Source organism: Camelus bactrianus, chromosome 1 (assembly GCF_048773025.1).
Source record: "Camelus bactrianus isolate YW-2024 breed Bactrian camel chromosome 1, ASM4877302v1, whole genome shotgun sequence".
NCBI lineage: Eukaryota > Metazoa > Chordata > Mammalia > Artiodactyla > Camelidae > Camelus > Camelus bactrianus.
Window position 1 is genome coordinate 60,559,980 of NC_133539.1, and position 27,780 is coordinate 60,587,759.

Genomic DNA, 27,780 nt, shown 5'->3' on the forward strand with positions numbered 1-27,780 from the left:
TGAGCAGAAAGCCAAGAATTACCAGATATCTGAGAAATTTCTCTAACACAAAAGATAAAACCTAAACAAAGAGGAAAAGGGAGCTTTGGGGAAGCAGAAACTATGCAGAGGTTTTAAAATATTTAATATATCAATAAGTCTTTTGAGTGCTAAGAGAAAGTACTGCATCCGTGAAACGATAACAAAAAAGATTTTATTAAAACAATAAAAAGTAACATTCAGAAAACTAAAAAAAAGTCTTGATTAGTAAAAATATGGTAGCAAAATGAGGAAGTTGATAGTGTGGAGGATCAAGCTGAGGGACCCTCTCAAAAACTGAAGATAAAAATAGGTGAGAAAAATAAGAAAATCCAATATCCAAATATAGTAGAAGTACCAGAAAGAGAGAACAGAAAGTGGAGAAAATAAACCATCATTGAAACGATTTAAGAAGATTTCCTAGAACTACAAGAAACAAGTTATCAGAAAGGATCTACCATGTGCCCAGCATAATATAACTAGAACCTCATGACAGCATATCATTTTGAAATTTCAGAAAACTAGGGACAAGAACTTTCTACTAATCTACAGTTACATGTAAAGGATTATGAACCAGAATGACTTTGGAGTACTCAGCAGCAACACTAGAAGCAAAGAGATACGCAATCAGGAATCTTAGAGAAAATGATTTCCAACCTAGAATTTGATACCTGGCCAAACCAGCAGTCGAGTATGAGCATAGGGAAAAGAATTTTCCAGCACAGAGCATCTCAAACGATACGTCTCCCGTGTGCTCATTCACAAGAAGTTACTAGATGACTTCCATCGAAATGAGAGAGCAGCCCAGGATGACATGGGGTTCAGAAACAGGAGATCCAACAGAGAAGAGAGATACAGGAGGATGAATGGAGACCCTGGGATGACAGCTATGCACAGGAGTAGACACCGACCGCCCAGACTGGAGCAAGGAGACTAAGGACATGATGAGGGCCATTATCGCCAAGCTCCTAATTTTTAACCTGAGGTCAGAACACTGGAGTGAACCTGTCTCAGAGTCTTGGCTGCGCTTGGCTCATCTCGACCATGAACTTGACCATGAAGTTGCTGCTCTCCCCTCCTGAGACTACTGCTTCACCCCACAGAAGTGCTCTGTTTCAACCTACTCCTGAGGACTAGAGGTAGGCAATGATGAATTCAGATGTAGAAATAGAGAACAGCTCATCTCCCCAAAGCATCCCTCCAAATATTTAGTACCTGAAACACATTACAACCTTGATAAAGGCAGGCACCTGAAGTCAGTGATTACTTCCAGTGGGGAAGGACAGGGACACAGTTGGGGAGGAACGACAGGGAGCTCCTATGGGACTAGCAATCTTCTGATTCTTACCCTGGGGACTAGATGACATTTTGCTATTCTTTAACCAGTACGTGTGTTTTATACACTTTTCTGTATGCAAGATATGTTTTACAATAAAATAATTTAAGAAATTAATGCAAATGTTGAAAGCATTAATGTTTTCCTTGCTGTTTAGGGGAGCTCCCCCCACCATGTTCTTTCTCTGCAAAGCCCTGCACTTCATTTCACAGAGAAAAACATAACTGTCCACTTGTATGGAGTAATAACTCCATTTTTGAGATTTGGGCACACTTTCTATAAAGACTTTGAGAATCTCCTTTGCATGTTCACAATTTCAGGCATAAATTACATCACCTCTTAAAAACTGATGTGAAGATCATATTAAATTAAGGACTATACGCTCCCCGTCTCTGGCTTAAGGCCCAAGTCTAGGGTCACTAGACTCTCAAGAAGCATGAAATGTAGTGACTAAGAGTTTGGGCTCTGGAGTAGACTGTCTGGGTTTGATTGTCAACTCTACCAGTGATGCAACCTTAGGCAAGGCACTTACCACTCACAACCTCAGTTTCCTCACTTGTAAAATGGGAGTAATCATCCCACCTATGTCTCGTTGTAAGAAGTAAATGAATGAACACACGTAAAAGCACAGGAAACAATGCCTGACATATATCAAGTGCTCAATAAAGACTAGTTATTATTATTACCATCATATAAATAAGCACTTGTCTTATTTTGTGTGGCAACCATCTCCCTACAGAAGAAGTTATTTCCATCAAAAGGTCCACGAGTGCTGGGCCTTGCTGCGGGCAGCCCTTCTGCTCATGGTCTCCTGGTGTTCACAGCCGTCGCCATCTTTTAATCTGCCATTACTACAGATGTAAGTTTGGATGAAGCAGGTGGTGTTTATAGCAACTTGTCTAAGCATTCTCACACTCAGGATTGACACACGGTTCCCTAAAAGTGGCAGACTTAACTTGCAGGCGGGCTGTCAAACAGCATACCTGCCTCCTTTACCAACCGGCATCATTAAGGGGCCTCCTCTCAGGGGAGCCAGCACACAGGTGTAAGCAACGACTCACTGCAAACACACGGGCCCCAGGGCCCCAGTGAGGTCCTGGGCAAACAGCACTGGATTGTAAGTTGGGAGAACTGGATTCCAACTGTGACTCTGTGTGACCCAGCCAAAGCCACTCAACCTCTCTGTGCCTGTTTCCTCCCCCACAGAATCAGGCACATCACCCAGATTCAACACTCTCAAGCTCTGGAACTCTCAGTGCATGTTGGTTTACCCTTAAATACCATAAATGAGTGCAAGGGGGAAGGGAGGTCAGTCACAGGGCAGTGAGTCTTCTGAAAACACAGCCCATCATCCAAAACTGACTTCAGAGCTGGTGCTGACCTGCTTGGGCTTCCATCCCCATGTCTAGGCAGGGCCTGTAACAATGTTATCACTTTTTAAAACATATGCCTAAATCAGTTCCTATTGCAGACAACTGGCAGGTGCCCAGCTAATAGATTATTCCGCCAGACAGTTGAATGCATTGGCCATTGGTCAAAAATGAGGTCACTGCAATCCTATGCGCTATAGCTGGAAAAGCCTGAAGAGAAACAATTGTCTATTTTGTAACAAATAGGAATCCATATTCTGGTACCTCTAAACTTGCCTTCTTGCTTGGTGTGTGGTTCAGGAGCGAAGGCAGACTATGTTCAAGGTCAGGTTGGCTTTGCCCTTTGACTCATCTGTCATGCATTTGACTGCCCATGTGTGTTTCCCATCAGCAAATCCCCAACCAGATTCCAGCTGACCTGCTGGAATTTCTGGCCAACATTGCCAGATCCCTGGTCTTTCTCTCAAACCTACACAGTTGGAAAAAATGGGTCAGGAGACTCCTGTCCCAGCCATCTGGACACACATGCTCAAGGGATATGCATAATATGAAGCACATGTGCTTTTCTAAAAAATAAAAATGAAAAAGGCTCTAAGGGACACAGCGGCTGCAGCGTCCCTCCAGCACACAGGCACTCCGAGTCACAGCTAGCCCTGCCAACCCGCGGCAGGCCGGACCTGCACTTTGGTTTCACCAGTAACTCATCTACACATTTGTCAAGTATTTAATGCCTTGCTAAGTAAGCATCTCCACTCACTGCAAACAAACAAACAAACAAATCCAGGAGGAAAACTTTCAAAGCCACAGTTTCTTCTCGGCTGCAACCCTTCCTTCCTTCCTCCTTCCCAAGACAGTCTGACTGAACTTGGACCTGAACCCACCCTGGGCCGGGTGCTCCATCAGGCATTGTGGTTGCTCCCGCCAGCTGCAGCCGGTGCAGACAGAATACCTGCGAACCGCTGCCAAAACAGGAAGGTTGGCGCCTCTCTGAAGGCAGGCCTGGGGAGTATCCGTCTCCAGGGTGACTGCAGATAAGAGATGAAGGGGGCCGGGCTCTCCACAACTTCAGTTACGGTCCGCCGCCTTCTCCTCATCCAGTCAACCCATCTGATTCTTTCTTCCTTCATTCACTCAACACACATACTGAGCACCGCAGGTATGAAGCCCTGCGCTGGGGTTTGGACACAAAGTGGATTGAGATGAACCTCTGTCTCCAGGGGCCCTCGTGTTGTGACAGCCACTCTGGGTGACCCTGGCACGTTGCACTCCTCTGGGACCCCCAGAAATGCCACCTCTGCAATCCCAGCACAGATCCCACCAGCAGAGTCCCTGAGACAAGGTCCTGACAAACAAAACCTCAGGAGGGTCTGAGCAGGGGAATGGGCTATAGATCATCCAGCCCAGCCCCATCTCCCGAGTTTCACCCCTCCCTCAGCACAAGCTAGGGCCTCCTGATGCAAGTCCACTCTCTGGCCCCAAGAACATGCCTTGTCACAGCCAACTGACAGGTTGGCTGTGGTAACTGGCATATATGTTAGGCTCCAATCTAGTGAATAAGACTAGGAGTCTTTTCAAGACTAAATCATCAATGCTGCCCAGTTTTGGATCCTCCAAAAGCCTGCCATTACCAGTCTGCAATGGAAAGTGTCTTTGACTAGAGGGTAACTAACTTCTATCCATAATAGCAAAATCTGTGTTTTACAGAGAGGGATTAGGCCAGTAATAAGGACTTCAGGCTGGGCCAGAATATACCAACTAATTCCAAGGATCTAGCAATGAACAGAGGCAGAGGGAAAGAGGGAAGGGGATCAGAGGAGAAAATGAGAAAGAGGGATGGGGAGAAAGAAAAAGAACATAGGAGGGGAAATCTAAAGAGGCTTAAAATGCTTCTCATTGCTTCCCATCCCTTTTATGGCCACAAATTCCAGTAGACAGTCTGCTGCCCCCACCAGGGGCCCTGAAGTCCTCATTCATTTCTGAATTAACACAACTTCCCAAGGAATCACATAGGAAAGTGGCAGAAATTCCCACCCATGCTAACTAAGGTCAGGCTGTCTGAGGCTGACAGTGAGGAGGGCTGAGCATTCTGGTGCCCAGAGAGGCCTCACCTTGTGCTTTCCAGGAGGAGGGGCGGTGTCTGAGGACCAGAGGTGAGCATCCAGCTATGCAGGGATCAGCCCCAGCCCTGACTGACACCAGGGCTGCCTTGCATTCAGTCCTGGTCAGCTGAGCTCCTCTACTGTCACTGCCCCTGGTGGCATTTGGGAACCATGTTTTAGCCACTGCAGTACCTGCTTCTGGCTCCTGGCCTTGCCTCGCTGGCCTCCATCTCATCTCCTGCTTGTCCATCAAGCTCTGACACCTCACAGTTCTGAGCAGGCATGAGAGGGCCCAGCAGAGACAGATGGGGTCCCAGACCTCCTTGATCTGAAGGAGAAGGGGAGCAGCAGAGGGTTCCTGGAGGAGAGCAATCCCACCACCTTCCTCCAAGGGTACGTGCAGGCCCAGGAAGAGCTGCGCCAGGGAAGAGCTCTTTGGAGCCTGGAACTCTGGGCTCAGATTTTGGCTGAGCCACTGGCTTTGTAATCTCAGGAAGGCTGTATAACCTCTTGGGGCTTTCACACTTCCTCATCTGTAAAATGGAAATAACCATCTCACCCATATTACCAGGTTGTTTCAAGAATAAAATGGAATAATATACGTAAAATCTCTGACACGGTTGGTGCTCATGACTACACCTCCGCATACATCCGTTCACACAACTAAGTTGGTTTTGCTGTACGTATGGCCCTTCGCTGAGTGCTGGTCAAGTGGGAAACACAGAAGGAGGAGGAACAAGTCCTCCCATGCAGGGGCTAAGAGCCCCAGGCCTTGGCCCAAGCCCACTCCCAGGGCAGTGAGTTCCCTGGTCTGCCTGCGGGATTCCGCCAGCCTGAGCAGTGAGGTGCTTGGCCTGTCACGTTTGGTTCTTATTCCACGGAGCTTGAGTCAGAATGCAGAGTGGAGCCTACGTGAGCGGCGTTCTCCACCCTAGCTGCACATGGAATCATTTGGAGCCTTAGAAAATACAAACCAATCGCCACCCCCCACCCCCTACCACGGTGCAGATCAGCTTGGTCTGGCATGGGGCCTGCGATTCTCTTTTTTCCCTGAGGCTCCCCTGGAGCTTCTAATGTGCAGACAGGGCTGAGAACCCCAGGGACAGAGGCTGGGATCCTCGTTTAAAGCGCTCATCAGCTGTCCTGAGAAGACACTGTTCCTCTCTGCTGGGCCAGGAAGGGGGCTGGGTATCAAGGCTTGGGTTCTTGAAAATTACTTCACCTCTCTGGGCTGCTGTTCCTGCATCTGTGAGATGGAGAAAATCACCCTGCCCAGACCACAAGGTCATCCACGAGGGTCACGTGGGATGGTGTGTGTACAGCACCAGCTGCTTGACCACCTCCTAAGGAAAATGCAGACACCAGGACAACACAAATCAGTCCGCACGAAGGGGTCCAGGTTTCCTCCCAGAAAGGCCTCCAGGAAAGGCTCCCCGACCCTGAGAGGCCAGAAGACAAACAGCCAGAATCATGACTCCACACAGAGGCCATCCTGGGCACTGCAGGACCCTTCCAGGCAGGCCTCCCCAGCACAGCCACGAGGCCCTATAGCAGTGCCGCCGCACAGAGGGAGAGGAACCCGCAAAGAAGGTTTGGGAAGATGATTCTGCAGGGTCACGGTGGCAGCTGGGCCACTGTCTTCATCTCAGGAGAAGGGGGCCCCAGGAAGGGGCTGGCCAGGCAGATGTTCCGGAGTGAGGGTGTCGGCAGGCAAGTCTCCACCTGCTGGGCTGGGGCACACGAGGCTGCTGGGTGGCACCACCACCTTGCACTCAGTGTGCTCTTTCCTGCACAGACATTTACTGAACGCCTCCTGGATGCCAGGCACCAAGTTCTCCAGGAAGACCCCGAGGCCTCCCCTCAGTAATCCCAAGTGCAAGCCAGCTACAAGCTGCAGAGAGCAGCCAAGGACTTCTGTGTTCATGACACCCTCTGTGGACCAGGGGACGCTCACCTGAAGAGTCTGGGCTTTATTCCTGAGTAAAGAATATTCATCCTTAGCCCCCTTTGTATGTTTGAAATTTTGTCAGAGAGAAGTGTTTTGTTTTTTTTAAGTACCAAACAGTAGAAAATGTCTCATCTGGTGAAATTAAATTCCATCTTAACAAACTTGGCTCTGTTGGCTTCAGAATCGGCCGAACAACTTCAGCCCATCCCACCATTTCATGCGCTCCCACACTGCTATGACTTCATCTCCAGCCCTGCCCACACCTCGCAGCCCCGGGCTGCCGCGTCTAGCAGCCGACCAGGCACCTTCATGCGGGCCCTGCTCGAATTCTTATGCTGACCTCACCCTCTCCTCCACGCCAGTTCCTGCGACCTACTCCTTCTAGGCCCCGTGCACAACACCACCAGTCAGCAGCCTGGCATCCCCTTGTCTTCTTCTCCTGCATCTTGTCTCACCATCTCCATCTCTTTAGTCTGTCCGTCTCTCCCTCCCCGAGGCCCTGCATCATCCCCAGATCACCCTAACAGCCTCTCAAATCAGGCTCCCGCCTCCATTCTGTATCCCTATCTCACACCATTGATTCTCCAGACTGTGCCCAGAGCCATTTCTCTAAAATAGAACACTGAGGTCACGTTTCCCATGGCCCCAAGATAAAGCCCCAGTCCCTTAGCGTGGCAGACGAGGGCTCCATGAGCTGGCTCTGCCTGCTCCTCCCACCCAGGGCGCTCTCCTATAATAATGTACAACTCTCTTGGACCCTCGTATAAGCCGCCCTTGCTGCAAGATTCACCTCCATCTCTTCTTCCTCTGGCTAAATCCTGTATTCCCCAACACTCAGCTCAGAGGGAATCTCCTCTGGAAAAGCCTTCCTGACTCTCAGGCTGGGATGAGAGCTCCCCCGATCCCTGGAAGCCCCCAGGTCCCCTGGGTAAACTGCGGTCATGGTACTTGCTACTACTTAGTAATGGTTTACTTGTCTCCGTTTCCCATGACACCGGCGGCAATTAGAGTGAGTGAAATGGCACATGTCATAACGTGGATAAATCTCAAATATATGTTGGGTGAGAAAAGCAAATTGCCGAATGATTCATTCATCCACATTCAAATATTGATGAAGTGAAAGGATCCATCCAGTATGATTAAACGTATGTAAAATTTTCAAATACTAAACAGTAGTAGAAATCAATGGTGGCTATCCACATGGGGGAGAAAAACGAAAACACAAAGGCAGGACAAACATCAGCCTCAGGATAGTGGTCACCCCAGGGAGGAGAGGGAGTGGATAAAAGTGTGGCTTAAACTATGCCTGTAATGCTTCATTTATTTTTATTTTTAATAGAGATCTGAAGCAAAACTATCCATGAAATTTGGGGCTGGATAGATAAGTGTCTGCTATATCATTTCCTGTATATTTCAAATATTTCATTTTAAAAATTTTAATGAGGAACCAGAGTCTCAAATGCCAGCATGAACATCCCTGAGGGTCTGAGCAGACTGCTGCAGCCTCTCACCCCAGCTGAGCTCCATGACCTGGCTGCTGCTCTGCACTGGGCAGGAATGCAACCTGGAGACGTAAACATCACTTTTATCTTCGTTTTTACTGATGAGAAAACCAAGGCTCAGAACCTCTAACACTGCTCCGACCACACAGAGGCTCCTGGATTTCAGACCACGTCATCTGCATGTACCTTCTCCCCTAACTACTTCACCCAAGAGTGAGAACTTCGATTAAACAGAGCACAGTGGAGGGAATTTCAGAAACAGAAACAGAGTTGCATTCATATGTATTTATAAACCAGTGAGTAGATATATTGTGGGGAAGAAGAGGGTTCTGAGAAGTGCAAAGCTGGAGATACAACCAAAGGAGCAGCTGAGGGGGAGACCATGAAGCTTACTGAATGAAAACCAAGTGGGCTTGGATTTTGTCTTGATAGGCAACAGAAAGCTACTGGAGATGCTTAAGCTGGGGAATGGCATAAGCTAAGCACTGTTTTAGGACAAGAAATCTAACTTCAATATATAGGAGATGTTGGTTGGCTCTAGGAAATGTGTGGGAAGATTCTGGAGGGATAAAGTTAGATTTGGAAATCATCTTAGTAGCCCCCATAAGAAATGACCTCTGCTGATCTAAGGTGAGAGCTGTGGGGTTGAAAAAGATAGGAGGGCTTAAGCTAGACAGAGAAATAAAAGTTAAGATGAAGCTTTCCAGGTCTGGGCAAATGGTACAGACATTCAGAAGATAAGCTAATTATTTGCTTATTGGTTTTTTGTTGTTGTTGCAGGGTAAGAAGGAGAAGGTAAATAAAGAGAGGAGGAAGAAACTGGGTTCAGCTTTGCTTGTCAAGGTGATGCCCAGACATCCAGGCAGAGAGCCAACAGGAGCTGGCGCTATGGGAGTGAAGCTGAAGAAACCTGGAGAAGCATGTGAGAGCCACCCAAGCATCAGTGGTGGTGGAAGGCTCTCTGAAGAAGAGGGCACGAAGAAAAGTCCGACTGCAGAGGACAGACCCTGGTCCCCCTGCCCACATCAGGGGACAGGAGGCCTAAGAGGAGAGCCGAGATAGTGCCGTGTCTTACAAGAAATAGGAAGAGGCCATTTCAGATCAGCTCAGGTGGTTGCTATAGACTGAAGGTTTGTGTCCCCGCAAAATTCACATGTTGTAACCTAACCCCCAGTGTGATGGCATTAGGAGGTGAGGCCTTGGGGAGGTGATTCATTCACAAAGGTGGAGCCCTTATGAATGGGATCAGAGCCCTTATAAAAGAGACCCTAAAGAGCTTCCCCTCTCTCTCTCCACGTGGGGACACAGGGAGAAGACAGCTGTCTATGAACCAGGAAGCGGGCCTGCACCACACATCAAATCAGCCAGTGCCTTGCACTCCCGGCCTCCAGCAGCGTGAGAAATCAATGTCTGTTGTTTATAAGCCACCAGCGTGCAGTGCTCTACTACAGCAGCCTGAATAGACTGAGACAGTGGCCAAGGGTGCAAAAGGGTCAAGAATAAGAAATGAGCAAAGGTTCTGGATTTGGGGATCGAGAGATCAGTGAGACCTCAGGTAGAAGAATTTTGCAGACAGCAGGGTCAGACTTGTGGGACCCACTCCTATAGCTCCTGAGCAGTGGCCCTGGCCTCCTCCCAGGGCAGCACAAGCCCCTCCCGCACCAAGCAGAACCAGCGCCCAGCTGCCCGCCCAGCACGAGGGCGGCTGGGCCCCGTCCAACGAGCCACCCCGAGGGAGGGCTCCGCAGAGCTGTGGCCGTCAGCAGTCTTCCTAGATGGCCACAAAGTTTAGCTTGGAGACACACTGTTTCATTTTTAAACGCAGAACAAAGAATTAAAATGTGCCACATGTCACTTTATTTTCTAAAATGTATTTTCTCTATATTTGCCTGACTTCTCCAGCAATAAAATCATTTTGGCATGACACTCATCTTACATAAATGAAAATATAATCCAAGAAAATGGCATTTTAGGAACTCTAAGCCAAACAAATGCTTGCGTGTACCTTGTTTAAATTAAGTTGACATGTTACTTAGCTTTTTCCACTAATGGAGCTTTCTGTATCTGCACAGAGCCTGGCGCAGTGAAGCACGTTTTGGAAGAGAAAAGCCAGGAGGTCGGAGAGGAAGAAGGGCCCGGGCTGCTTGCCCGTAGGCTAAGGAGTCAGGAGGTGCGGACATGGGGGTGAGAAGAAAGATCCACTGCACCAGAAAGCCTGGAGATGAAATGAGAGACATGGCACGGAGGCTCGAGATGGAAGGATGAGCTATGACACAGTGGCTTGAGTGGAGGGGAGGACATGCCAGGCAAAAAACGTCAGACCAAATGAAATCCTGCCCCCTGACCAGGAGGCCCCCAGCCCCTTGCCCCACCTCCACCCTGCTCCCAGGACTGTGGCAGCCAGGCAGTCCCTGGCCGGAGACTGGAGAACTGTCTGGAGAACACGAAGTGCCCCCAGGGGAAACACCTACAGAGACTGACATCTGGGAGGCTTCTGATGGAACAGCCCAGCTTGCCACAGGATCACCCCACAGGGATGCCCTCCTTCTCCCACAGCTGCCGCCCACTCGGAGAACTTCTAAGCAGCCTTTCAGCACTTCATTATTAAAAATGAAGAACAACCAAAGATTGTAAGAAAGCACTGAAGAAAGCTTGCAGCAAATAACAAAGAGACCAGAACAAGATAACAGAGACAAAGAAGGCTGGAGAAAACCAGATGACGTAAAGAAAAGAAAATCTCAAAAGAAAAGAAAACCCCTACAATTTATAGGCTGAAAGAGTCAAAAGGAGATATTATATCCATAAAACAAGAACAGGATGTGATTTTAAAATTAACAATTGGACGTGGGTATAGCTCAGTAGTTGAAAGCATTCTTAGCATGTAGGAGATCCTGGGTTCAATTCCCAGTACCTTCATTTAAAACAAAAATTAACAATCAGAGAACAGCAAAGAGCTCTTGGAAATTAAGAATCATCAAAACAAAAAAATTCAATTAAAATGGTGGAAGTAAAGGTAAGGAACTCTCCCATAAAGTAAGGAGGGGAAAAAAAAGCAATAAACTACAGAAAAAAGAAGATTAGAAAAATAACAGAAGGTTCAAACCAGGAGCTCCAACATCCAACTAGTCAGAATTCAAGAAAATTTAAAAAAACAAACAAAGCCAGAAAAAACAAAGGAGAAGAAGTTGTCAAAGAACTCTGCAAATTCCAGATGGAAAGCGCCCAGGCCAATTGAGAAAAATTTCATTATGCAATTTAAAACCTCAGAGTAAAAGGAACATTCTAAGCACTTTGAGAAGAAACAGTTTACCTCCCCAGATCAGAAATCAGAACAGCACCAAACTCCTAGGTGCCACTGAATGGCAGAAGGTAGAGCAACAGTGACTTCAAAATTCTAAGGTTCCTGACTTCACGTTCACTTCCCCACACCAAGCATTCTCTGGCAATTCGGCTCAGGATCCTATAAGTCAACTTAATTCTGACACTATCTACTCGGAAGGAGCGTCAGGTCCCACAACTAAGGGCTCCGTCCTACAGGACTGCCCCGTCCTCTTCCGATGGCAATCACAAGGCCAGGCTGTCACCCATGCTTCTGACCCCCAGGCTGTAAACTCAAGGTTCTGAAGATCCCCTTCTTGGATTCCGTTAACTTGCTAGAGTGGCTCAGAGAACTCAGAGAAACACGCGTCTCACTAGATCACCAGTTTATTACAGAAGGATGTGACTCAGGAACGGCTGGGTAGAAGAGATGCCCCAGGGCAAGGCATGGAGCTTCCACGCTCTCCAAAAGCCCCTCTCCAACACCTCCGTGTGCTCACCAGCCTGGAAGCCCTCCAAACCCAGTCCTTTCGGGTTTTTATGGAGGCTTCGTTACAGAGGCATGGTTGATTAAATCTTTGGTCATTGGTGTTTGGACTCAATCTCCAGCCCCTCTTCTCTCCCCTGAGGTAGGGGAGGGAGGGTGACTGACATTTCCAACACTCAAACCACAAGGTTGGCTCCACTGGCAACCAGCCCCCATCCTGAGGTACTCTCCAAAAGTCACTTCATTAACATAAAAAAGACACCTTATAGTTCTTTTTATTTATTTATTTTGGGGGGGGAGGTAATTAAGTTTGTTTGTTTGGTTGTTTGCTTATTTATTTATTTAATAGAGGTACTGGGGACTGAACCCAGGACCTCATGCATGCTAAGCACACACTCTACCACTGAGCTATACCCTCCTCCGACACCCTGTAGTTCTCATCACTGGAAATTCTAAGGCTTTTAGGAGCTCTATGCCAGGAATGGATGAAGACCAAATATATATTTCTTATTATAAATCACAGTATTACATAAGGGAAAAGGATTTTCAGCCTAGGACTTTGTATCTCCTACCAATCAGACATGAAAGTAGAAAAGTGACATCTCCATCACAGACAGCAGAGGATGATTTGGGATCCAGACAACAGACCAACACCTGGGAGCCAGGAAGGCAAATACCAATACCACAGCTGTGACCCAGGCCGTCCAGACAGGAGAACAGTGAGGGGGAGGTCTCTAAGAGACTCCAGGGGGCACTAGGAGAGAGGCCACAAGCATTTGAACGCTCTATGGAGCATTTTTTAAAACAGTGATAATCACTCGGAAAATAAAGCAAGTGAAAAAAATGGAATGTAACAGTTTGAATGGTGGCCCCTCCAAAAGATATGTCCATGTCCTAATGGTGGGGATCTGAGAATGTGATCTCATTTGCAAAGAAAAAAGGTCTCTGCAGATGTAATTAAGTTAAGGACCCTGAGATGAGGTCAGCCAGGATTATTCAAGTTGGACCTATTTCCAGTGACAAGTTGGCCTTATAAGACACACACAGAGGAGAGGTGAGAGGAGACGCTATATAAAGTCAGAGGCAGAGGTTGGAACGATGCAGCCACAAGCTAAGGAACTCCTGCAGCCAGGAGAAGCTGGAAGAGACAAGGAAGGATTCTCTGCCATAGGCTTTGAAGGCAGTGTGGCCCTGCTAACACCTTGATTTCACACTTCCAGCCCCCAGAATGGTGAGCGAATAAAGTTCTATTGTTTTAAGCCACCAAGTTTGTGGCAATCTGTTAGGGCAGCCCTAGGACACTCATACACGGAGTAAGTTTGATTTTAGGAAAAGCCGAAAAGATACAAGAAGAAAGCAATCAGGCTACACAATGTGGCTCAAAAATGAGTATTTTTACTCTATGTATTACTTTATTACATATAAAAATTAACTTTAGAAGAACAAATGACATGTTAGAAAATTTTTTCAACATACATAACAAACATTGTCTAGTGCTAATATAATGCTAAACAAATATTTGTTTTATGCTGAATTAATTAATAAGGTAGAAGAGCTATTAATCATTAAAAAGTAAGACAACCTAAAAGAAAAACAGGGAGAGTACAAACAATTCAAAGAAAAAGAAATACAAGAGGCAACAAAAACATGAGAAAAAATGATCTTCATTAATGATTGAAGCAAAGCAAATTTTTAAAAGGATCACAATTTTTGCTCATCACATGGCAGAAATTTAAAAGACTGACCATATCCAATATGGTCAAGGGTAAGGGGAATCAGTATCTCTTACATACCGTCAGTGGGAGTGCAGAATGAGACAACGTTATTGCAAGGCAGTTTGGCAGAACCTCACAAAATATTAAATGTGCTTGACCTCTCTCCTATGAATTCTACTGATAAGCCTTGATCCTCCAGAAATAATCCTTCAGATTTTGTCCAAGGATATGCATGTCAGCAACTTGTAATAGCAACAAACTGGAAAAAAACCTAAATATCCATCAATAAATTAATGTTTTATACGGACTATGGAGCACTATGCAGGTACTGAAAAAGAATGAGGGAATCCTAAATGCACTGACATTGCAAGATGTCCATGAGACATTATTGGTTGGGAGAAGAAGAGCAAAACAATGCAGAATTACATTTTCACAAAGAACTTTGTTTATGTGTTTATGTATGGGTATGTGAGCAGGCATGCCTGTACATGTATAGAAAACAGACTGGAAAGACACCAACCTCTTGTGTTTGTTTTCTGATTTTAAAATTAATTGCAGTGTTTTTTAGACATGTCTGCAAATTCTCTGACACGTCTTCATTCAAAAGGTGGAAACTAAATCCCCTCCCTTTGAATGAGGGCTGGGCCAAGTAACCTGCTTCTAACAAACAGCCTGGGGTAAAAGTGCTGCTGTGTGATTTCTGAGGCAAGATCATTAAAAGACAGCACCATCTCTCGCTCTCTCCACGCCCTGCTCAACCCCCCAGCCTCCCTATATGCTCTTGGGAAATCCAGTCACCCACGACTTGAGGACTTAAGTAAGCAGCTCTCAGGAAAGGACCACATGGAGAGGAACCAAGGCCTCCTGCCAACAACTAATACCAACGAGCCAGTCAGGTCCTCCAGCCCCAGTCAAGCCTTCACATGACTGCAGCCCCTGCTGACAACTGCCCAAACCTCATGAGAAAACCCTGAGCCAGAACCATCAGCCAAGCCATACCAAAATCCCTGGCCCACAGAAAAGGCAACAAATAATACATGTTTACTATTGTTTTGTGCAACTATGTTTTGTGGTAATCTGTGTCACACAATGGCTAATGAATACCTATGCCGACCTCCTCTGGAGAAAAGTGGGGAAATGGCGGGGGCGGGGGGGGGGGTTTGTTTGTTTTGCTTTGTTTTTGCTTTCTACATTTTTACTTCATACATTTAAGATTGTTTGAATTTTGAAAGTCATTTATATTTAAAGAAAGGGAGGAAAAAGAGAAAATTAGGCTTAAGTGTATTTTTAAAACATTTTTTTCCTGACCTTAAAAATAACACTAGTGAAAAGGAACAAAGTTGGAGGACTGACACTACCCAACGTCAAGACTCACTGAAAAGCCATAATAATCAAAACAGTGTGGTATTAGGGAATAGACCAATGACATTCTGGAGAAAGCAAATCTATAGGGACAGAAAAAAGATCAGCAGTTGCCAGGAGTTGGGGGGTAGTAGTGGGGGAGGGGGATGAAACAGTTGGAGCACAGGGATTTTTAAGACATTAAAACTACTCTGTATGACACTGTAACGGTGGACACATATCATTATACATTTGTCAAAACCTCTAGAATGTACAACACAAAGGATGAATCCTCATCTAAACCATGGACTTTAGTTAATAACAATGTGTTGCTACTGGTTCATCGAGTATAACAAACGTATCACACTGACGCAAGCTGTTAACAGAGGAAGCTCCTGGGCAAGGAGAGGGGAAGGGTCTGGGGACTTCTGTACTACCTGCTGACTTTCTGTAAACCTAAAACTGCTCCAAAAACTAAAGCCTGTTGATTATTTTTTTAAGGTGGCACTAACCAATTGAAGGAAAAGTGGAAATAAGATAATACAGCCCCCATTATCTCAGCCAACAGACAAGCCCTGCTTAGTACAGTTCCTTCCAGTCTCTCTTCCAGTCATTTTTTTCAGATGTCCATGTGTACGTCATTTTTTTTTTAAAGAGTTGAAATCATTCTGCTAAATCCATTCTGAAGGCTTATGGTCTAGTTTCAGCTTGGGTTTTTAACTGCAAAGAAAGTAGCCCATATAAAACACCAGTGATACCAAAAACAGATTCTAGAGGGGCCAGTTGCTATGGGAATGATTGAAAATACATTTCATTTCACACTACACCCTGGTAATGTCCTGACCAGAAGGAAAGAGAAATATTTGGAGTAAGTCAGAAGAGCAGCCAAGAAAACTTCTAGTCGAGAAGGAAAACACATCAGCCTGCGGAGGTTCCAAAGAAGCCAGTAGCCGTCCCCCTGCAACTTAACTAACCATGCTGTTTCAGCAACCATGCCGACAGGGGAAAGGCCCCGGGAATGGAGGCTGGAGCGCACTCCCTCTCTCTCCTCACTGACAGTTTGATGGCCAAACAGCCAGCAGGTCTCTCTCAGGATGTGGGCTCTCTCTGCAGTGGGGTACAAAGCCAGGGGGAAAAAATCACTCCTTCCCTCCAATGGAGATGCTCCTAATGTTCAGCCAGCTGCAAGGCCCAGGCTTGGAAGGATCGTTTGGACATGGCATTGGCCCTTAGCACTGGAGCGGGTCCTGGGGGCCCCTGCTGTACAGGGGTTAAGACTTTAGATGTTTGATCATGGAGCGGTCTGGAGGTACTGGAGGCCGGACCAGGATGCCAGAGGGTGAGGGGCACTTAGCAAGCTCAGAGCAGTGACTATTTTCCCACAGAAGAATTTTAATATATGAAAAAGTAATAAGGCCAGATCAGTGTGTACCAACTAAATTATGACCTTCCTGCAATCAACATTTGTCTGAAAGACGAGATTGTTTAGAACACACACCAGGGGCAGCCTTGAAGGGGAGAAGCCGAGCTGCTAAGACAGTCCGTAGTGTTCCCCTCTCAGGGAACAGCTCAGCTTTACAGTCAAATAGATCCAGTTTCATTCCCGGCTCTGCAATCCCCACTCTCCTCATCTGTAAAATGGGTGTGATTTTACTACAGCTCCCATGAGGTTACCATAAGGCTTACATGAGATAAGCCATGTGAGGTGCTAAGCACAGCACCTGAACAGAAGTGCTCATCAGATACAGCTGCTGTCACTGCCACCACCATCAGAGCTCTGTGCTCCAGAGCTCCTTTATTCTGTATTTCTTTTTTAACATCACTGTGGCCCCATCTCCCTTTCTCTGTTCATATTCCAACATAGATGCCTGGCACTATTACCATTAAACAGACAGAATCTCCAAAGTGTGAAATATCAGGCAATTACCTTTTTCCTACAGCATCCCAGATTTCATTCTGTACTCTGGGGAGAAACAGACTTTTGACGCCAAACCATCCCAAATCAAAGTTAACAAACAACAAAGTTATGGACACTTTGGGTAACAGTTTCCCACTCAAAGCATAGGATATAGAATTAGAGTTGCCAAGCATCCTCAAGGCGGAGGAAAACCCAGGGTTGGAGTAAATAGTGATGACTGAGTACCAATATATCACACAATTTCTTGATGGTGCAAGAGAATACCTGGCTGCTTGTTTTCTTTCTCTAAGCTTAGATGCGTATTTTTGTTTTGAAAAAAAAAAAATTGAAAACTAGAGATAAACACACATATATCTGTCTCCATCTCCCAGAAATGACAACTGTTAACATTTGTTATATTTGCATCACATCCTTTTTTAAAAAGAAACAAAATACGACTGATAAAATTAAAATCTCTTATTAGAACATTCTCTAACACCATACACAAAAATAAACAAAATGGATTAAAGACCTAAATGTAAGACCAGATACTATAAAACTCCAAGCGGAAAACATGCAGAACACTCTTCAACATAAATCACAGCAACATTTTTTTCAAACCAGCTCCTGGAGTAATGGAAATAAAGGCAAAAATAAACAAATGAGATCTAATGAAACTTAAAAGCTTTTGCACAGCCAAGGATACCATCAACAAAATGAAAAGACAACCTACAGAATGGGAGAAAATATTTGCAAATGATGTGACTGACAAGGGACTAATTTTCAAAATATACAAACAGCTCATACAGCTTAATATCAAAAAAAATAACAAAACAAATAAACAACAACAAAAAAAAAACCAAGCAGCCCAATCAAAAAATGAGCAGAAGACCTAAATAGACATCTCTCCAAAGAAGACATCCAGATGGCCAACAAGCACGTGAAAAGATGCTCAACATCACTAATTGTTAGAGAAATGCAAATCAAAACTACAATGAGATATCACCTCATACCAGTCAGAATAGCCATCATGAAAAAAGTCTACAAATGATAAATGCTGGAAACGGTGTGGAGAAAAAGGAACCCTCCTACATTGTTGGTGGGAATGGAAATTGGTGCAGCCACTACAGAGGACAGTATGAAGATTCCTCAAAAAACTAAAACTAGACTTACCATATGATCCAGCAACCCCACTCCCAGGCATATATCCAGAGAAAACTCTAATTCAAAAAGACACATCCACCCCAATGTTCACAGCAGCACTATTTACAGTAGCTAAGACATGGAAACAAACCGAATGTCCATCGACAAATGATTGGATAAAGATGAGGTATACATATATACAATGGAATACTATACAGTCATAAAAAAGAATAAAGTAATGTCATTTGCAGCAACATGGATGGACCTGGAGACTGTCATTCTAAGTGAAATAAATCAGAAAGATAAAGAAAAATACCATATGATATAGGTTATATATGGAATCTAAAAAAAAAGGACACAAATGGACTTATCTACAAAACAGAAACAGACTCACAGAACAAACTTATGGTTACCAGAGGGTAAAGGGGGTGGGAAGGGATAAACTGGGAATTCAAAATTTGTACCTCTGAGGCAGTGATGGAAATGTTAGCTATCTTGATTGTGGAGGTGGCTTCATTGATACATACATCTATCAAAATTCATCAAATTGTACATCTGAAATATGCAGTTTACTGTACAGGAACCAGACCACAATAAAGGTGTTAAAAATTAAATTAAATTTAAAAAATTAAACTCTCTTTCCTTGCCTACTCCCAGATCTATTTCTTGCTCACTCTCCCAATCACTGTTATGAATTGATCTTTGTCTAATCCAGTTCTACTCCATTCTTTCCTTTAGCTAAGTTTTCTTGGCTTTTTTAAACAGAAAGCAAATAAAAAGAAACACAGGAAATGTGCCAAGTGAAGATGTCTAAGTGAAGAGGGGCTTTCGGGCCTCTGAAGATGCGCCAAGACACACCCTTCACCTGCTCCAGGAACAGCACACGCTCATTGCAGGCAAAAGCTCTCAGGAGTCGTCCTGCAAACTCAGACCCAAAAGCATCTAGAAAGAAGCACAGACCCCAGTAAGGCCAGCTATTGAGCTCCAGAAGGCTTACCTGGGTCCAGGTGTGAGAAGGAGCCCACCACAAAGTCCAGTGTGGACACGGCCAGCAGGAGCAGCAGCAGCAGCTGGAGGCGGATTATCCACTTGACACCTGCTAGGTTAATGCCCAGCAAGGCCAGGAGCACCGCAACTGAAATTCCTCGCACGGCCCAGATGTTCCTGAGGCTCAGTAGATCTGAGATGGATTCGGCGAAGCCGGTGATGTACATGGCACCTGCAACACACTGACAGGCAGTTCTAGGTAGAAGAATCAGCAAGACAAATACTATCGGGGCAGCCTGGCACTGGGGACCCTGCTCACCCGTCAGAATTCAACACCTGGGAACTGGCATGGGGCTTACATGAGCCCTTCCTGCCCAGAAACCCTGCCTCGGGCGCCCTTTCTTCTTGACTACATCTCTCCCACCATCCAGAGGGGAGAATGACTGTGGGTGGTAAGTAAGATAAAAAGACTATGGGAGGAAGAAGATGGGACTCTGGGCCAGAGAGACCTTTAGACTCCTCTGTCAAGAACTAAAGCAGAGAACAGAAACACAAAGCAGGGCGTCCCATCTCAGTGCCTTAGAAAGGCACTGAATCAAACTCCAGTTTTTTTCTCCATTTCTTTGTATGTCACTATTATTTTTAAAATTACATAAAACTTAGAAATAAGGGGAAAAAAGTAGGCAGCACATCCTTTCAATGTCAATATGGAACAAAGGCTACCCAAGGACTATCTAGGTGTTTGCACTTAGTTTTTCTCACTGTTTACTATTGATTAAATGTGTGGTTTTTTTTAATTGAAGTACAGTCAGTTACAATGTGTCCATTTCTGGTGTACAGCATAATGTCCCAGTCATGCATATGCATACACATATTTGTTTTCATATTCTTTTTCTTTAAAGGTTATTACAAGATATTAAATGTAGTTCCCTGTGCTATATAGAAGAAACTTGTTCTTTTGTCTATTTTTATATTTGGTGGTTATCATTTGCAAATCTCAAACTCCCAAATTTATCCCTTCATATCCCAGACTTAGTGAAGTTATAATGTTAACTTACAGATTTTTTTTTTTCCAGCAGAGATGCACAGAACTTCTGTTTGGTAGAACGGATAACTCAAAAGATTAGGGTTTGTTGTCCTATAAGACATAAGCCAGTGCTGTATCTAACTCAGCAATGTTATCCTCACATTTATTTATGAAATTGCCTAACTAGGAATTGATGGATCTGATCTGTATCCATCCAGGATCCGTATCTCACTTCTCAACCGCTCCTTAACATCTTACTGGTCCTCCACCAATTATTAAGTTAAATAACATCTTTGGCACATGTTTATATTTGCCTGAGAGTCATGATATGACCTCTTAAAAAATATTTGAAACACAGTTTCAAATAAGTATTTGGAAATAACAGCAACCTCACTTTCCACAGTTCCTCAGCCGCCTTCTCTTACCAGGTCCGTCCCTTTAAGACCCCTAGGGGCAGCAGGTCACTCTCCTTCCTGTCGCTCTGCTTTTGCTGTTCTCTTAGCCAAAAAAGTTCTACTCAGGTCTCAGGCAAGTTCCTTCTTTGCTATGAAGCCTTTCCTCATCCCCCTTTTCTGAATAAATACTATGCTTACTGCTGATGCCATGAAATTAATTATCTGGCTCTGTATTCTGTTATTATTTCATGCATAAGTTTGTTCCCATCAGCACCACCAAGAATGCAAACACCTTTTAAAAACAAAAAAATTTTATGCTGATGGTACCTCTTGAAAATCCCCTGCATTTGCTAATTACGTTGCAAGCAATCAATAAATACTTTATGATACATGACTATATGAAAAGTGCTCTGAGAAGCAAATACTGTAAGCTTTGGACCTTTTATGTAAAGACAAGAGGGTAATACAATTTCTGTATTTGAGGGTGAGCTTATGAAACAGGCTCCACTCTTCACTGAGATTGGCTCACTTTGCAACTAGACATAACATCCTTGTCAGTGTTCCCCAAATTTAGAGCAGACATTTCTATCTGTATTGGGGGGAACCCAATAAATGTAGGGGAAACAGTCAGGAGAGAGACAAAGAAAGAAATCTATATTTTCCTGCATTTACCTCAGAATTCAAACTGATTTTTGACTAAATGCCGAGTGTGATGGAGACAACAATGCCATTTCATCAGTATTTGGTCAGATCAACAGGACTATTCATGGTCAGATATATTAGAATTTTAAAAACAAATGTTAAAACTGCAGGAATGATTATCATTCGCACAGGCCTCGCCTTCCCAGGTGTCCAATGTCTCTAACATGCAGAGGGTGATGCCAGACTTGAATATGACTGTTTGCACCTGGAGTTTCCAAACCGATTATTTCTTTTTCCAGCTGGAGAACAGAATTTGCTCACAGGAAGTGGGCCAAGCAGTAAAGACTGCTTTTGACTTCAAGTAACCCCAGTAGCTCCCCTCTCTCAGGTTTATACGTAAAATCACTTTTTCAGCCAAAGATGCTAGTAACAGGAAAAAAAAAGAAAAAAAGCAGCTCTCATGGATGCGTGAAAGAGCATGGTTGTTGGAAGTGTAGCCTGTGAAACCAGACTGCCTGAGGCCAAATGCTGTGGCTCCCAGTCTTCACTGTGTGATTGGGGGAAGTGTTCTAACTTCTCTGTGCTTCATACCTGTGTCTGTGAAACACAGGTAATAACACTACTTACTTCAAAAGGTTATTGTGAGAATTAAAGAAGATAATGCATGTAAAGTCCTAGAACAATACCTGGCTCGCAGTTAGAGTTGTAGAAATAATAGCTATCGGCATTATCATTATTACTTTACTATTATTAGCAACCAAAGAAAAGGAAACAGTAGCTAGCTAGGAATTTCATAAAAAGCTTTGTTAATGCTAAATAGAGGATGGCAACGTCACTGAAAATTTGCAACATAAGTTGTAACTAAGGAGTCTTGAAACCGAAGAGACTTATTTTTAAGGGAAAGCAATGACAACCCCAAATTAAACCACCTTCTCAAAATCCAAGAATTTGGGGGTAAGAGGTAAGGGTAATTATAGAAGATGGAGAAGTAAAAGCATCACAGAGATTTCATATTCAGTAGGTGGAGGAGCTAATAAGTAATGTTTTTGTTTGGAGCGTATAGAAAAAGTATAATTATGGCTTCTAAAAGTAGACAATAACTATTCACAGACTGAAAAGCATAGCAGAACTTCCAAATCAGCAAGGGGGAAAATTCAACAGAAATAAATTTGAGCCATGTTGGCAAAGTAAGGAGACATTTTTAAAATTTTCAAATTATCTAGAAAGTAATAAAAAGGATTTACTCTAAAAGTTGAGAAACACATTAATCCTGTATTCCGGAAGGGGAAAAAAAAGTATAATCTTAAATGTTTTTATTGGTTTAAAAAGGCAGAAAAATACATGAACAAAATATTAACTTAAGACGAGATTTTAAAAATCAGTATAAAGACAATAGGAAGAAGTATTTAATAAAAAGATATATAAAATTAATGAAATAAAAGAAAAAACAAAAGAAAGCATACAGAGAACAAAAGCTGATTTTTTATTCTTTTTTAAAATATTTTATTGAGATATAACTCACATACCATAAAAAAGCTGATTTTTTAAATCAATAAAAATATATAAATACGTGGCAGCCCAAGTTAGAAGAAAAGAGAAAGTGCAAAAATACAGACTATTAGAAATGAGAAAAGGAATAACACTACTATTACACAAGAGCATAAAAGAATGAATAGAGAATGAACGTGCCATAAATTACGATACTTTCATCTTATAAAATACTAAGCAACTACTTAAAAAGCATGGGTTCAAAGCACCAACCTATCAGAATGTCTATGACTTATTGTTCGATGGAAAATACAAGAGTATGAAATTTGTAAAATTCACTTTTGTAAAAACAAGTAAGCACTTCAAAAACCCATCATTCATACAGGGGAAGGTGTTGACAAGGATGCCAGGCACTCACACTGGTTATTTTGGGGGCTGAGAGAAACTACCTGTTTCTTTATATTCTCTCTGATATGTTAACTGGTTATAATGAACATCATTTTGTAATTTTAAAGGAATTTTATAAAGGAAAATAAAAACAAACACAATGAGAGTGCCATTCTGTTTGTGTAAAAACTGCATCTGGGTACACAGAGCACAGTGCGTCGACGACCCAAGGCTCCCCAAAAGCCAGCTCACCGCCAGCAAGCTCCATCCTGGCCTGGGTTCTGGTCTACCCTTGGGAGCGGTGTGCACCACAGTGACTGCCAGCCCTTCCCCAGAGGTGGGCTACCTTCCTTTACCTTCCAACCCTGACACTCCTCTTCATTGGAAAACATCCCTTTCAATTTGCTTAATGTATAAACCTCCCCAGAATTTCATATTTTTTAAGTATTTTTATCTCCTCTTAAAATTTATAATCACAAGGAGGGATGAATTAGCCATTTGGGATTAACAAATACACACTACTATATGTAAAATAGATAAACAAGAAGGACCTACTATATAGCACAGGGAACTATATTCATTTTCTTATAATAACATATAATGGAAAATAGTCTGAAAAGAAAAAATATGTATCTACGTATGTGTATAACTGAATCACTTTGCTGTATACCTGAAACTAACATTGTAAATCAACTACACTCTGATTAAAATTTTTTTCAAGTTTATAATCACAGGCATTCCTTTCTCTTTTTCATTCTCTATAGAGAACTTCTAACCCTCTGCCACAGGAAGCAGGGGGTGTCACCCACCATATTTTCAGGGTGTAACACCTCCATTCCAAGGCATTTGTTTTAGGAAAATTGCACTGTGAAGTAATGGACATTTTTTTTCCATCTTTGAGCACCTACCTAGAAGATCACAGCTTCCCCTCCAAATCCCTCCCCTTCTCACAGAAAAATGGCTTCTTTGCAGACAAACCTTTAACTATGCTGATCAAGAAAAAAAGACAGAAAACTCAGATAACTAAAATCAGGAATGAAAGGGAGGCCATTTCTACCAATCTTACAAAAACAAAACAGGTTATAAGGGTATCTATGAATGATTATATGCCAAAACACTAGATAACCTAGATAAGACAGACAAATTCCTAGGAAAATACAAACTACCACCACTGACTCAGGAAGAAGGAGAAAACTGGAATAGCTATAGAAATAAAGAGATTGAATTAGTAATCAAAAAACTTCCTACAAAGAAAAACCCAGGACCACAGGGTTTCACCACCAAATTCCACCAAGCATAGAAAGAAAAATGAACACCAATCCTTCACAAACTCTTCCCAAAAATCAAAGAAGAGGGAACACTTCCCAACTCATTCTGTGAGGCCAGCATCATCATGACACCAAAATTAGACAAAGATATGACAAGAAAAACTACAGACCAATATCCCTTATGATATATAGGCCAAAATCCTCAACAAAACACTAGCAGCACATGGAAAGGACAACGCAGCAGCCGCACCCTCAGCCAGGCCCAGGTCGGCGGCAGAAGCAGCAGAGGCATGGTGAGGACACTGACTGCAGGGGCACCGATGTTTCTGGCCGAGGCCCCAAAGCAAAAGAAAGCAAAGTGAGCAAAGACATCAATACCGTGGCTTCTGAGGCAGGGGCTGCCTGTGCTCAGAAAACTTCTCTGTTGTAAGCACCCTTCCTTCCAAGGCAGCTCACATACACAAGGCTCCCTCTCTCTGCACAGTGGCCCTTCCCACCCACCAGCGCTGTGGTCTCTGCTTCAAGGGCCGAGCTTGCTGTCTACCCAGGGAGCGGGGAAAGTGGGGCTGCTGTTTGTCCATCTTGCAGCCTGCTTGGCTAGAAAACAGCAGAGAAGTAAAACACTGAAATACAAATCCCCAAGGTAATGAACAAACTGACTGTTTATTATTTACCTCCCAAACTACCATGCTTAAAGAGCTTTCTCCAAAACGGCAAGTGGTTTTTAAGGGTGCAGTGACCATGTGTCTGCTTTCCACGCATCTGTCACACACACACACAGCTCTGTGCTGTTGGAGAATCAGATGTATTTTTGCTAAAATACCCGGCCCCTGCGGCTTAAAAATAAAAGAAGCAGAGCTGATGCTTTCTTTGAGGAGACTCTTAGAGTCTTTTCTTTAAACTTTTTTTTCAGCCACCCACCACCCCTCGCACCATCATTAAAGCCTTATGCAGTCCAAGAAGTTCTTACAAAGAGCTGCTTCTTAAAGTCTGCACTTGCTTCCTCAGCGTTAGGTCACCGTCCCTGTGTTTTAGCTAAACACGCCTCAGGGCTTCTCCCGACTCACTGGTTTTCTGAGGGCCGCCGGGCACCCTGGTGAAGCAGCCTCCTCATTGGTATTCTCCTTCTCAGACGGAGCATCCACACTGGGGCTTTCAGTCTCTCTGTTAAGGCCGTCAAGCTATCAATGGGAGCTCCAGTTCATCTGAGAACTGCCTGCTTCTAGGCAAGTCCTTGGCACAGGCCAAATGTCCCCTTTTCAGTGTAAAAGTGCCTCAGGGGTGGGCCACCCAGCTGCCACCAGGGCTCCAACCACTACTGTGCACTCCTCTCCCTAGACCCGGCTGCAAGGATGCATACAGCCCAGACCCGGCTCCCTGGAGGAATCGGGACTCTGGGAGGCACGGGTGGTGGAGAGGAAGGAGCTCTGGAGGGTCAGGGTCGTGGGCGGTGGGTTTGATTCTGCTCTGAGCTCCCCTCTAGAGCCCGTGTCTGGCCCATCTATAAAACGGGGGGACTGTCCACCTTGCCTCTCACGGGGTCAGATGGGAACGTGGATGAGAAGAAGGTGGCAGACAGCAAGGCAAGGGAAGTATCCCACTGCCAGTGGCCTCACCTGTCCAAACACGTACAGCAGCCCGATCGTGCCTCCGGTCTGCCCGCCGAGGACCGCGGCGATCATGGAGTAGACGCCGCCGCTGCCCGCGCCGCAGTGCTCCCCAACCCCGATGCCGGACAGCACGGGGACCAGGGCCACCAGGGCGACGAAGGACACCAGAAACATGCCCATGAGCACTCCTGTATTTCCCTGCAGTGGAACAGCAAGGAGTCAGGTCAGGGTTAGGGCCCCTGGGGAGCACAGACCACCGCCCCCACATCCCAGGGGGTGGGCCCCGCCGGAAAAGGACAAAGGCAGCGCCACAGGAGTAAGGCCTGGGAGAAATTCCAGATGAAGGCAATGTCCCTGCAGCAAACTCTTCGTGACTTCCCAGCGCTGACAACGTAAAGTCAAAGCTATGCCATACCCTCACGAGGCCCCTCCTGGTCTGTCCCCTCTCCACCTCCGCGGTTCCCCTCACCCCCCTGCCGATAGCACACATTCCCCGGCCCCACCGCCGTGTGCGGCAGCGTGAAGTCACTGCTCCCTCACCCTCACCCTCTTACCCACGCGGATCCCCTGCCTGGAATGCCTTTCTGCCCATTCCTCCTCCTTGCCAGGTTCACTCTGGTGCATCCTTTAAGACTGGGTTTAGGAGTTTCCTCCTCCAGGATGCTGTCCCTGTAACCCTTCCTCCGGGCTTAGTACTTACCACAGCACTGATTACACTGAGTCTGTTTCCAAACCCAACCTTACCTCTGGGCTGTGCGCCCAAGAGAGCACAATGAGGTTTTCTTGTTTTGTAAGGGGGTGGGTTGGGGGGGCATTAGGGCTTTTTTTCTTGCTTTCTTTATTTCTCTTTCATTTGTGTGCACCGCATTCTTCCTGCCCCTACTCCATCTACTCTCTTCTCACACCTCTGACTTTCATCACCTGAAAGTTATCTGAACAGTTTAGAAGTTCAATGCATTGAAAAATAGGTTTACATTTAGGTATGAATGTATACCTTTTGTAAATGAGTAAAGAAATATTGGGGAGAGAAGAAAAAGGTGAATATTTCCTTCATTTCTACTTTGATATCAATTTAGATGGAGGTTGGAGAGTAAAGTGGGATTACTGTATTTGTTAATCTGTTGGATTTTCAGCTGAGAGTAATGGCGTATCACACAAAATTATGATTCTGTTAACAGAGAAAGGGAAAAAATGGATCGCAGCTTCCCACAGAGGACTATATGATAGCTAAAGGATTAGGTTTCATTCAGTTACTTACTTTGTTGATTTTATATTTGTAGTGAACTAACATAATTACTATTTTCTTCCTTTGTTTGTGCTTTTAAATTGTCTGCATGGGATAATTTTTTAAAGTCTGTACTAATCTTTAGGTTCTTATACAAAAACTGCACCTAACATTTTTCAAATTATAAGTATACTGCAAATTATTCTTTAGAAGCAATACTTTCTATTTTAAAATGATTTGGGCATGACCTTAACTTAATTTGATGCCATCCCATAGAAGCTCCACCTTATTTTTGGCATTTCACATTTACCTTTTTTTCTATGTTCAAATATGATTTTTCAAGTAAAACTAATGTCAGAACTGAAAAGGAGAGATCATTTTAGGACAAAAGAATGCACTTGTGTGGTATGCAGCCTCAAAAATGGCCCCAGTGGTCCCCACCTCCCAGCATCTGTACCCCTGTGAAATCTCCCCTTGAGTGGGGAGCAGAACCCTGCAGCAGTGTTGGGATGTCACTTCTGAGATGAGGACATGAGAAGACCGTGGCTTTCATCTCACTTGCTCCCTCACTCTCTCG

General features: G+C 44.5%; 1 protein-coding gene across 11 annotated transcripts in view; it reads right to left on the reverse strand.

Moving 5' to 3' along the window:
• The window catches only part of SLC12A8 (solute carrier family 12 member 8), a 120,896-nt gene that overhangs the window by 69,864 nt on the left and 23,252 nt on the right, over positions 1-27,780 (reverse strand). For 7 of the 11 annotated variants that reach the window (XM_074364986.1, XM_074364963.1, XM_045519869.2 and 4 more), the window contains 2 exons: positions 25,985-26,176; positions 19,172-19,403 (listed from right to left, as the gene is read on the reverse strand). In XM_074364986.1, the coding sequence (XP_074221087.1) occupies positions 19,172-19,403; positions 25,985-26,176 (424 nt within the window). The remainder of the gene's footprint in view (positions 1-19,171; positions 19,404-25,984; positions 26,177-27,780) is intronic. The other 4 variants (XM_045519870.2, XM_074364926.1, XM_074364937.1 and 1 more) reach the window with 1 other exon arrangement.